At 38.6% G+C, this 13255-nt stretch overlaps 1 protein-coding gene across 4 annotated transcripts in view; it reads left to right on the plus strand.

Annotated features, from left to right (window-relative positions):
- The window catches only part of RIC8B (RIC8 guanine nucleotide exchange factor B), a 118002-nt gene that overhangs the window by 94245 nt on the left and 10502 nt on the right, over window positions 1-13255 (plus strand). For 2 of the 4 annotated variants that reach the window (XR_014326619.1, XM_082850843.1), the window contains exons 9-10: window positions 8676-8795; window positions 11711-11794. The exons of 1 other annotated variant lie outside the window; for it this stretch is intronic. Coding sequence is in view for 2 of the 3 variants with exons in the window: in XM_082850843.1 (XP_082706969.1) it covers window positions 8676-8795; window positions 11711-11750 (160 nt within the window). In the remaining variant the exon portion in view is untranslated. The remainder of the gene's footprint in view (window positions 1-8675; window positions 8796-11710; window positions 11795-13255) is intronic. One more of the 4 variants, XM_082850842.1, reaches the window with a different exon arrangement.

The following is a 13255-nucleotide window of genomic DNA, read 5'->3' on the forward strand; positions in this document are numbered from 1 at the left end:
TCATGAGGTCCCATTCGTTTATTTTTGTTTTTATTTCCATTACACTAGGAGGTGGATCAAAAAAGATCTTGCTGTGATTTATGTCAAAGAGTGTTCTTGCTCTGTTTTCCTCTAAGAGTTTTATAGTGTCTGGTCTTACATTTAGGTCTCTAATCCATTTTGAGTTTATTTTTGTGTATGGTGTTAGGGAGTGTTCTAATTTCATTCTTTTACATGTAGCTGTCCAGTTTTCCCAGCACCACTTATTGAAGAGACTGTCCTTTCTCCATTGTGTATCCTTGCCTCCTTTGTCATAGATTAGTTGACCACAGGTACGTGGGTTTATCTCTGGGCTTTCTATCCTGTTCCGTTGATCTATATCTCTGTTTTTGTGCCAGTACCATATCATCTGATTACTGTGGCTTTGTAGTATTGTCTGAAGTCAGGGAGACTGATTCCTCCAGCTCTGTTTTTTTCCCTCAAGACTACTTTGGCTATTCGGTGTCTTTTGTGTCTCCATACAAATTTTAAGATTTTTTGTTCTAGTTCTATAAAAAATGCTATTGGTAATTTGATAGGGATTGCATTGAATCTGTAGATTGCTTTGGGTAGTATAGTCATTTTCACAATATTGATTCTTCCAAACCAAGAACATGGTATATCTCTTCATCTGTTTCTATCATCTTTAATTTCTTTCATCAGTGTCTTATACTTTTCTGCATAAAGGCCTTTTGTCTCCCTAGGTAGGTTTATTCCTAGGTATTTTATTCTTTTTGTTGTAGTGGTAAATGGGAGTGTTTTCTTAATTTCCCTTTCAGATTTTTCATCACTACTGCATAGGAATGCAAGAGATTTCTGTGTATTAATTTGTATCATGTTACTTTACCAAATTCATTGATTAGCTCTAGTAGTTTTCTGCTGGTATCTTTAGGATTCTCCATGTATAGTATCATGTCATCTGCAAACAGTGACGGTTTTACGTCTTCTTTTCCAATTTTTATTCATTTCTTTTTCTACTCTGATTGCCATGGCTAGGACTATATATAATAATAGTGGTGAGAGTGGACATCCTTGTCTTGTTCCTGATCTTAGAGGAAATGCTTTCAGGCTTTCACCATTGAGAATGATGTTTGCTGTGGGTTTATTGTATATGACCTTTATTATGTTGTGGTAGGTTCCCTCTGTGCCCAGTTTCTGGAGAGTTTTTATCATAAATCGGTGTTGAATTTTGTCAAAAGCTTTGTCTGCATTTATTGAGATGATCATATGGTTTTTATTCTTCAGTTTGTTAATATGGTATATCACATCGATTGTTTTGCATATATTGAAGAATCCTTGCATCCCTAGGATAAATCCCACTTGATCATGGTGTATGGTCCTTTTAATGTGCTGTTGCATTCTGTTTGCTAGTATTTTGTTGAGGATTTCTGCATCTATATTCATCAGTGATATTGGCCTGTAATTTTCTTTTTTTGTAGTATCTTTGTCTGGTTTCGGTATCAGGGTGATGGTGGCCTCATAGAATGAGTTTGGGAGTGTTCCTTCCTCTGCCATTGTTTGGAAGAGTTTGAGAAGGATAGGTGTTAGCTATTCTCTAAATGTTTGATAGAATTCACCTGTGAAGCCATGTGTTCCTGGACTTTTGTTTGTTGGAAGATTTTTAATCACAGTTTCAATTTCATTACTTGTGATTGGTCTGTTCATATTTCGTATTTCTTTCTGGTTCAGTCTTAGAAGGTTATACCTTTCTAAGAATTTGTCCATTTCTTCCAGGTCGTCCATTTTACTGGCATAGAGTTGGTTGTAGTAGTCTCTTAGGGTGATTTGTATTTCTGCAGTGTCTGTTGTAACTTCTCCTTTTTCATTTCTAATTATACATATATAGTTTTGTTTGTTTGTTTTGTTTTTTGCGGTACGCGGGCTTCTCACTGTTGTGGCCTCTCCCGTTGCAGAGCACAGGCTCCGGATGCGCAGGCTCAGCGGCCATGGCTCACGGGCCCAGCCGCTCCACGGCATGTGGGATCTTCCCAGACCAGGGCACGAACCTGTGTCCCCTGCATCAGCAGGCGGACTCTCAACCACTGCGCCACCAGGGAAGCACTCTAATTATATTGATTTGAGTCCTCTCCCTCTTTTTCTTGATGAGTCTGGCTAATGGTTTATCAATTTTGTTTATCTTCTCAAAGAACCAGCTTTTAAGTTTTATGGATCTTTGCTATTGTTTTCTTTGTTTCATTTATTTCTGCTCTGATCTTTATGATTGCCTTCCTTCTACTAACTTTGGGTTTTGTTTTTTCTTTTTTCTCTAGTTCTTTTATGTGTAAGATTAGATTGTTTATTTGAGATGTTTGTTGTTTCTTGAGGTAGGATTGTATTGCTATAAACTTCCCTCTTAGAACTGCTTTTGTTGAGTCCCATAGGTTTTGGATCGTCGTGTTTTCATTGTCATTTGTCTCTAGGTATTTTCTGATTTCCTCTTTGATTTCTTCAGTGATCTCTTGGTTATTTAGTAACGTATTGTTTAGCCTCCATGTGTTTGTGTTTTTTACGTTTTTTCCCCTGTAATTGATGTCTAATCTCATAGCGTTGTGGTCAGAAAAGATGCTTGATATGATTTCAGTTTTCTTAAGTTTACTGAGGCTTGATTTGTGACGCAAGATGTGATCTAGCCTGGAGAATGTCCCATGAGCACTTGAGAAGAAAGTGTAATCTGCTGTTTTTGGATGGAATGTCGTATAAATGTCAATTAAATCTATCTGGTCTATTGTGTCATTTAAAGCTTCTGTTTCCTTATTTATGTTCTGTTTGGATGATCTGTCCATTGGTGTTAGTGAGGTGTCAAAGTACCCCACTATTATTGTGTTACTGTCGATTTCCTCTTTTATAGCTGTTAGCAGTTGCCTTATGTATTGAGGTGCTCCTATGTTGGGTGCATATATATTTATAATTGTTATATCTTGTTCTTGGATTGATCCTTTGATCATTATGTAGTGTCCTTTTTCTTGTCTCTTGTAACATTCTTTATTTTAAAGTTTATTTTATCTGACATGAGTATTGCTACTCCAGCTTTCTTTTGATTTCCATTTGCATGGAATATCTTTTTCCATCCCCTCACTTTCAGTCTGTATGTGTCCCTAGGTCTGAAGTGGGTCTCTTGTAGACAGCATATATATGGGTCTTGTTTTTGTATCCGTTCAGCAAGCCTGTGTCTTTTGGTTGGAGCATTTAATTCATTCACATTTAAGGTAATTATCAATATGTATGTTCCTGTTACCATTTTCTTAATTGTTTTGGGTTTGTTTTTGTAGGTCCTTTTCTTCTCTTGTGTTTCCCACTTAGAGAAGTTCCTTTAGCGTTTGTTGTAGAGCTGGTTTGGTGGTGCTGAATTCTCTTAGCTTTTGCTTGTGTGAAAATCTGTTGACTTCACCATCAAATCTGAATGAGATCCTTGCTTGGTAGAGTAATCTTGGGTGTAATTTCTTCCCTTTCATCACTTTAAATATGTCATGCCACTCCCTTCTGGCTTGTAGAGTTTCTGCTGAGAAATCAGCTGTTATCCTTATGGGAGTTCCCTTGTATGTTATTTGTCGTTTTTCCCTTGCTTCTTTCAAGAATTTTTCTTTGTCTTTAATTTTTGCCAATTTGATTACTATGTGTCTCGGTGTGTTTCTCCTTGGGTTTATTCTGCCTGGGGCTCTCTGGGCTTCCTGGACTTGGGTGGCTATTTCCTTTCCCATGTTAGGGAAGTTTTTGACTATAATCTGTTCAAATATTTTCTCGGGTCCTTTCTCTGTCTTTTCTCCTTCTGGGACCCCTATAATGCAAATGTTGTTACGTTTAATGTTGTCCCAGAGGTCTCTTGGGCTGTCTTCATTTCTTTTCATTCTTTTTTCTTTATTCTGTTCCGCAACATTGAATTCCACCATTCTTTCTTCCAGCTCATTTATCCATTCTTCCGCCTCAGTTATTGTGCCATTGATTCCTTCTAGTGTAGTTTTCATTTCAGTTACTGTATTGTTCATCTCTGTTTGTTTGTTCTTTAATTCTTCTAGGTCTTTGTTAAACATTTCTTGTATCTTCTCGATCTTTGCCTCCATTGTTTTTCCGAGGTCCTGGATTATCTTCACTATCATTATTCTGAATTCTTTTTCTGGAAGGTTGCCTATTTACACTTCATTTAGTTGTTTTTCTGGGGTTTTATCTTGTTCCTTCATCTGGTACTTAGCCCTCTGCCTTTTTATCTTGTCTTTCTGTGAATGTGGTTTTTGTTCCACAGGCTGCAGGATTGTAGTTCTTCTTGCTTCTGTCTGCCCTCTGGTGGATGAGGCTATTCTAAGAGGCTTGTGCAGGTTTCCTTATGGGAGGGACTGGTAGTGGGTAGAGCTGGATGTTGCTCTGGTGGGCAGAGCTCAGCAAAACTTTAATCCACTTGACTGCTGATGGGTGGGGCTGGGTTCCCTCCCTGTTGGTTGTTTTGCCTGACATGACCCAACACTGGAGTCTAGCTGGGCTCTCTGGTGGGGCTAATGGCAGACTGTGGGAGGGCTCACGCCAAGGAGTACTTCCCAGAACTTCTGCTACCAGTGTCCTTGTCCTCACAATGAGACACAGCCACCCCCGCCTCTGCAGGAGACCCTCCAACACTAGCAGGTAGGTCTGGTTCAGTCTCCTATGGGGTCACTGCTCCTTCTCCTGGGTCCCAATGCGCACACTACTTTGTGTGTGCCCTCCAAGAGTGGAGTCTCTGTTTCCCCCAGTCCTGTTGAAGCCCTGCAATCAAATCCCACTAGCCTTCAGAGTCTGATTCTCTAGGAATTCCTCCTCCTGTTGCCGGACCCCCAGGCTGGGAAGCCTGACGTGGGGCTCAGAACCTTCACTCCAGTGGGTGGACTTCTCTGGTATTAAGTGTTCTCCAGTTTGTGAGTCACCCACCCAGCCGTTATGGGATTTGATTTTATTGTGATTGCATCCCTCCTACCGTCTCATTGTGGCTTCTCCTTTGTCTTTGGATGTGGGGTATCTTTTCTGGTGAGTTCCAGGGGCTTCCTGTCTATGATTGTTCAGCAGTTAGTTGTGCTTCCCATGCTCTCACAAGAGGGAGTGAGAGCACGTCCTTCTACTCGACCATCTTGAACCAATCCCCTGATAATGTATCTTTTTCGTTCATCTTATCTGCCTTAGCCTCTGTAGGGACTTGACTTTATAGCCTCTTCGTTAACCAGGGTGCTTTGAGCAAAATTTAATCCACATTTTTTAGTGATAGATGTTAACTTTCATATAGCTCAGGGAACATTTAATAGCTTTTTTTCTTCAGTGAACTAGTAGTACTGTTGATGTTGGCCAAATGTAGCAGCATTTTGAAGAGCAAGTCTTAATCCTTTTGTCTCCAGCTGCTGTCATATAATGACCTTATATAATACAAAAGTCTTGGTGACATATCACACATAAGAGTTTGGATACTTGTCACCTAATTGGAAGACATAAAACAGGATTGGAGTGCTGAGAAGATGGGGAGGGGAGCAGAGACAGGGTGGGAAAAATTATGATAAGTATAAAATTATCCAATAAAATATCCACCACAGTTAACAGTTAGTATACTTAAAGTATCTTAGGACTCAGAGTCTTGGAACAAAAAACCAATCCCAGAATTTCAGTGTTAAGATCCTGAAACCTGGAAAGTTAAATCTCAGACTATACTGTTCAAGGTTATAAAGGTGGCAAGTGTTTGTTCAACCAAAAATAGTCTTTTTTTTTTTTTCAAAAGTAGTTTTTTTTTTTTTTTTTTTTTTTCAAAAGTAGTTTTTTATGAAACCTCACTCTGTTGCTGTGGTGGTGACTATTTGTTTTCTCTTCCTCTGGGTAGAAGCTACATGAGATTGGTTTGAAGTGGGGAGCTGGAGGGGAGACAGTGTCCAAGTCTGCCTCCTGCCCCCAGAACACTGGCATTTTTCCCATAGGAGAGTAGCATGGTTCAGCAACTTGTGTTTGCTGTGGCTTTGTTTACGTTCTTCTGAGTACTGGGGTGGGGGTAGGGGTAGGGGGTGTTTTTTCAAGGAAAAAAGATGAAACCTCAATCCCTGGAGTGATTTTGGGGGGTTGGAATGTTTTACTACATGGGTAAAGGATGGTAAGTTCTTACTCTGTAAGAGTGAATTTCTGGCTGCTGCTTTCATGCTCAGTGAGCAAAGGATTTTGTGACTTTAGTAGCTAATTTCACAGCAAGACATTAAATCATTTTAGCAGCAGTGGACTTGAGGTCAGCTTATGGAAAACAGACATCATTTCCACTAAGCCCTTAAAAGAACCAAGAAAAGAATCAAATATGCCCTGATCCAGGAATGCATGTCCTGACTTTGTGTGCTGTGGTGTCCACAATACCACAGAGCTGACCAGTGTGTCCTCCTGACCAATTTTTTCCCTGAGGCACATGATGGGTTGTGCTAATTTCATTATATTCTAAAACAGTGTGTGGATCTGATTTAAGTCACCCTTCCATTGAGCTTGAGGAGAGAAGCTTCTCTCAAGAGACAGATGAGCATGGTCTAAATAGTTAATACATCTACCTTCCCTTATGCTTTCTTCTAAGGCCTTATTGCCTTTGTCTGCTTGGTAAGTGGTATGTGCCTATAATAAGTACCTTTACTTACTTATTTATAAGACTATATTTTTTTTCTAATTTAGCAGGCAGCAGAAGAGAAACCAGTGAAAATATGTCCTGTTGTTATACACCTAAGCAAATAATAGATGGGTGGTGGAATTACATTTTCACTGTGGCATCTGGATACTTCTTAAAAACTCCATAGTTCTCAGAAGCCTCGTCTGGGACCTCTTTGTTCTTGACTTTTGGTGATGACCCCGTTTGGCATTTTTGTTAATGGCCACCAACTAGACGCCTTTTTCTTTTCTTTTATGAGCACATGAAAAAAGGGAGAGACTAGTAGCACACAATGAATGTCTCAAGTAGGCACTCTATCCCAGTGGTTCTTAACCTCAAGGTGCATCACAATCACCTGGAAAAAAACCAAAACAGATTTAGTTGGTTTCAGGTGAGGCCTGTCTTTCAAGTTTCTCAAGTGATTCCAATGTATAGCCAAGGCTAAGAATCACTGAGAAGCCTATGGGTTTTCAGACTGTTTCCCCAGAGTTCCTGAAAGTGCCTTAGGGGCTGCCTTAAGAGGAAGCAAGTGAGTGCAGACAAATAGAAGGGATTCTAGGCCTGCACTCTCCTTGGCCATCCCTATCCCCTCTTCTGCCTGAGCAGTTCCACTTTCATCTATTTCATAAATCAGCTTTCTATGTAGATTTCATTTGTTAAAATAAAAAGGGTGAGGGGTTCCACTACTTCGAAGGAAAAAGTTTTTTAACCATGGCTATAAACATAGGTCTTATGAAAGAATGGCGAAACAGATGTTTTAGATCCGGTTTTTAAGGATGGTGAGCATTGAGTCCTTCTGTAAGAATCTGTATGTCAGGCAGCCTCTGAGGAATGTAGAAAAATAAATATTTTTTTGTAACAGATTATAGTACCTAGCCCTTGCTCCAAGTGAGAAAAGCCCTGCTCTGTAAAGAAAGTTAACTTGCCCAAGTAAAAGTCTAAAGCAGGGCTGGCAAACTAGCCACCAGATGATGTAATTAATCGTGGTGTCTTGGTTTTGGCCTGCATGATTTTTTTTTCCCTGTTTAGACTAGCACTGTTCTCCATTTTACCCTAGTCCCCAATACTCCATGTTATTTATACTTGACCAATTTTGCATATCCTTAAGGCCTGGCCCCTGAAACCATTTGTGTTTGTAGACCCTAGAAAGTAACTTATCAGCGATTTGCCTTTTGCAGGGATATTTCATTTGATCATTAAAAACATACTGTGTGTACGTGGCTGGTACAAAATGCTGTAACCTCTTGTCTGCTTCTCCAGAAAGATGCTTAAGCTATAAATATTTGGCAGCCGTTGAAAGAATTATCTTTTATTTCACCTCGTCAAAAAAAATAATAATAATGTGGCTTTTAATTAAGAGGATAGTTTTGTTTGGTATTAGAACTTCATACAAAGTTTATGGAACGTATTCATCTTAAGTACTTTATTAAATCTATCTCCAGAAAGCTAGATGGTATACCTGTCTTTTGGTAGGCTAGATTTCATTCCTTTTTTTAATCTAGGTCAGATCAAATCTAATTAAAATTGTTCTTTTGCTTTATCTTTTATTATTTAAACACTCATTGCCTTCTGTGGTCTCACTAATGGACTAATTTCCTGAGATTATAAATGGGCATGCTTTCATTTTCAGATTCCAGCCTCTCTGTCATCATTTTTCCAATTTTTTGACATATTTGTTTTATGCTGTATCACAGAATAGATTTCTCCTTCTCTGAAATCATTTGTCCCTTATAGAATTAATGAAGAAGCTGTGCATCCAAGGATATTTATCCTAACGGCACCAATCAAATTTCATATTTTTAAAAAGCAGCCATGCCTTTAAAAAAAAGTTGGCAAGTTTGCTATCACCCATTTCCCAAAGCAAATTAGCAGGAAAAGTCAATTAAAAAAAATTCCTATAGCAGTTCTATATCATAAAATTGCTATTGCCAATTTTTTGGCTATTATACTCTTTCTTATTATAACTTACAACTTGGACCAGAAAAGTATAGAAAGAGCATAATTTGAAAACATACAGCATAACTTTTTTTTCTTTTTGTAGCATTAATCTTATCACTGGTCATTTAGAGGAACCAATGCCAAACCCCATAGATGAAATGACAGAAGAACAAAAAGAATATGAAGCCATGAAACTTGTCAACATGCTTGATAAACTTTCCAGGTATTGTATTCCCATCCATTTTTTGCTTGGTTTCTAAAAATGTTCTATTTCTTTGTCTCTCTCACTGAGAGTTACCATAGAACAGCAACTCTGGAAATCCATGTTGATTGGAACAGGATGGCCCAGGCAGCAGTAGTTCAGATCTCTCTTGGCTACCATGGTTCTTCTACATGTGCCGCTTATGGATGTGCATTCTTAAACATTTAAACTCTCAAAGCTAGGATAGTAACTACTAGGTCATTGTGATATTTAACCAACTAACCTCCCTGTCTTCAAAAAGATGCTGTGAATTAGGTTCAATGATTTTGCTGCTGCTTGTATTTTTTGTTTTAGTCTGTTTTGGTTTTTGTTCCAAATCATGATGCTTTTTTTTTCCCCCATTTTTGATGTGCAAGTTTGCAGTTCTTTCTTTTTGGATTGCTGCTAAAACCAAGAATTCTAAAATGTCACACACCCAATAGGAAAAAGTGAAAAGGAATAGCTCAAATGAAGGATTTTCTGAAAGCAGGCACTTGTATTAATTAGGGATTCTAAAAACAATCTCCCCTTCCCTTCTTGCTTCACACCTCCTTCCCCTCCCCAGATAGCCAGTTTTGAAAATAATTAAATATATACTAATAAGCAACTAGTCATCTTGGAGGAGTTATTAGAAAGTATTAATTCCTTTCATACTTGCCTGAATTGCTCAATTTTCTAGTCGTACATTGAGTCACTGTCTCCTTTAAGCCATCTTGAGTGAGTGCTTCTGTGTGTTGGTGGCAGCTGCCACCGGAAGGTGAATTTCTTCTGGTCATCTCCTTTTTCACAACAGCTATGCAAAGGCTAGTATCCCTCAATCAAGAGGAGTAGCAACTAGAATGGGAAAGCCAGAAAGCCAACCATTAAAGGGAAAGGTGTAATAAAGAAACAAGCAGAGGCTAAGAGCACAGCAGGAGGCTTAGAGTAGAAGTGTTCAAAAATAAGAAGAGGCTGACATGGGGAGTGTGACAAGTTAGGGTATTTAGACCCTTTGCAGAGTCTGAGTTTTCACATGATGCTGGTAATGTGGTGGAAGTTACATAGAAGTAAGTAGCTTCATCATCTACAAAGCTAATATGACTAGAATTTAGTTGACTTCCAGTTAGTCCTTTTAAATTTCCATCATTTTCCCAAGAAGGTTAGAATTTACAGCTCACTATGCTCACAGTCTTCAAAAGACATTGTTATCTGTTTGCATATGACATTCTCCATACCTTTGAATAGAATATACATGTTCCTTCCCTGAATGAATTTACAATAAAAGAGAAGATGCTGATAGGACAAACCTATAGGAGGCAGGGTAAAAGGTTCTGAATGAGTATATAAAAGTAAGATTTGTACTTCCAAAAGGATCTGAGGTAGCTAATGAAACAGTGCTGTAAGTACAGCAGTTGGGATGAGAACCAAGAGTCCATCTGGTAGAAGCTGGAGGGGGAAATGTTAACAAGGACCTGAGTAGAGCATATTAGTGTGAAGACAGTGAACTAGTTAGGTTGAATAAATTTCATTTCAATAATATGAGTTCTTAAAAGATAACACAGATGCTATCCAACTGGCCCATTTGCCCTAGATGAGTAAACACCCAGCAGATGCCCAGCTCAATCTGAAGGTGATACTGATTTTCACATGTATAAAGCAGAGCAAATATGTCTTGTGTTGGCTTTGATGGTATGAATTTTGCCATTAAAGTTGAAGCTAAGGCAACTTTGAGAATAGTCCTAAATCACAGACTTTTTTCATGACTTGTGGTGGGATTTTTACATTGTCTGCCTTTATGTGCTTTCTAACATTTGCTCTCACTAATAACAATCAGTGACAAAACTGTATGGAGATCAGCAGTGGGCATTCCAAAGCAGGAATGCAAAGAATGAAGCCATTCTTTATGTGTCTTATGTGTTTGTCTTAAGTTTCTTCTCTCTTTTCACTGTCGTTTTTGGTTTGGTTTTTTGAGGTTAAAAAGATGCCATAAAGCCAAAGTAGACTAAATTCAGTAAATTCAGGGAACATTTATTAAGCAGCTGCTCTGTGCAAGGCACTGTGCTAGGAAGATGAGGGAGATTCAGAGGTGAATGTGGTAGTCCGTATCTTTGGAAATGATTACTTCTTATTACTGTGGGATATGGCTGTAATCTGTTCTAGAATAGAAGGAAGTAATGACAAAATAAGGTCTGTGTTGAACTGTGAGCACCCAGGAGAAGGAGCAGTTCATTCTGTTGGGATAAATCAGGGACTTTCACAGGGAAGGTAGCATTTGTGCTGATCCTTGAAGTTTAAGAGGTATTGAATTGACAAATGGAGAAATGACCATTCATTCTAGGTAGAGGGAAACTTACTCTTGTTAATAAGATAAATCTTTTTTATTCACATACTGCATCTTTCTTCCAAAGAGCTCAGGTTATTTTATCATTATTTGAGTAATATGTTATCAGATTTATCATTGGGGAAAGCAAGGCCCAAAGAATTGCCCCAAACATTTCCAAGCTAATGACTGGTGAAAATCCATTTCCTTTCACAGTTTACAAAACACTTTCACATACATTGTCTTTCTAGCTAAAGTAAGGCTAAGTACTTCATTTTCCAGAACTCAAGACCTTTGCTCTGTCCACTGTGCTACTGTGTCTGTCTGTTAGTCAGTGTTTGCCAGAACATTTCCTAATCATCCTCTTCAGCAGTGTGCTATTGGTTAGTTCCTTCAACTGTCACTCCAAGGATGTTCCGCATCCCACCAGGTCTTGCTGTGCCAAGAGTGTACTGTAGCTTTGTCTGATTAACTTTCTTTCCAAAAGTGAAATCATTTTCTCCTGGGCCTGATTTGAAAGGCGTGAGAGTAAAGGATAGGATTGGAGGTGATGTGGCCAATGAATGGACGCTAGACACTTCCTTTTTTCCATCCATAGGAGAGCAGATGTGAACGACCTGCACCAGGATGGTGGTTAGCAACAGTGGCCCGTGCCAAAGCACTTACCAAAGTGATGACTAAGGTTGGTCATGCCAAGTACTGTTACTGAGCCTGGTGTAGGGTACAGATGTTATTTACCACCAAAACTGTAAAACCACCAATGCAAAAATTAAAATGACATTTCCATTTTGCCTCCATGCTGGACATAGCCACTGCCTCAAGCTGCTCACCACCTTAGCAGCTTTATCTCAGCTAGATTTTTAAGGATACTGGAGAGATTAGCACTCAAACATTGACCACCAACTGACAGTATATTCCAAGTGATTTTTTTTTTTTAGTAAGGATTGTATTTGTGACAGATGTAGGTAAGGGGATTGGCAATGGACCTAGAGGTCTTAAGAGTTTGAGAATAATTTGAACCCCATAAATCCCATCATGTCTAGCTAGTACAGTGCCTTGTACCCTGTGGTTTCCCCAGTGTGTGATGATGAAATAATGTATAAAGCAGATCCCCAAATCGAAGGTTAATGTTTTGCTCAATAAAATAGCCTACATGGTTTAAAGACTTGAAAGTATACTTTTGTCAGTTCCATTTTTTGGCCAGATGTCATAAAATTCAGGTCTGGAAAGGAATTCTATAAGGTACTTTGGCCCACGACTGGCTAATTTAAATATTGGGGTACCTAACTTCTTTAATATAGAATAATTGTAATATTTATCAGACATAAGCATTAAGGCCTGAGGCATAAGATTATAGAAAGCTTCCTTTGACATTTTTTTTAATGTGAGAACAGAGGTGGAAAAGGGGATGAAATTTGCCTGCCTCTCCACCTCCTCTTTCCTTTTCTGAATTGGAAAAAAAATAAGCGCCTGCAATTTAAGCGGGAGATTAGAACGGGGATTGTATGTGGTTAAGCAAGTCCAGTGTGGCTAAGACAACTGCATTCACCTCAGCTACAGCATACGAGCCTCATGTAGTGACGCGGCCTCCTCCACAAAAGGGGAGAGAGGATTGACTGGCTTAAGCCTAAGCTAACCAAGGGAAATAATATTTCAAGTTTCGACTTTTCTAATCCCCTTTAGTTTCTTAATTGGAACCAGGACTGATTAATCTTCTACTCTACCCTTACCCCATCACTGTTTAACAAAGTACATTGCCTTTATTGCTTATATATTCTATCAAAATCTTCTAAAATTTACATTTATATAAATAATTGTTTTCCATTTCTTCCTTTTCTTATCTCCTCCTTATCCAATATATATATTTTGCCAGCCTTTGTGTAGTATTTGGGACATGGCTTTCTTAATAAATGCAAGTATCAAATATAGTAATAGTTCCCCTTTAATCCAAAGGTTATTTTTAAACTTATGGAAGCTGGGACAGGTAATTTATGACTGAAAAGTAATAACTACATAATTTTTTTCTTGCAACTAAATTACTTTACTCTACTTACAAAAATAACTGTGATTACTCCCACCTTTATGATGAGTTAATCAAGGAAATGCTTTTTAGGTACATTTCAGAAATATGATCCAGTCTTTA

This window comes from Leucopleurus acutus (assembly GCF_964270905.1).
Source record: "Leucopleurus acutus genome assembly, chromosome: 11".
Taxonomy (NCBI): Eukaryota; Metazoa; Chordata; class Mammalia; order Artiodactyla; family Delphinidae; genus Leucopleurus; species Leucopleurus acutus.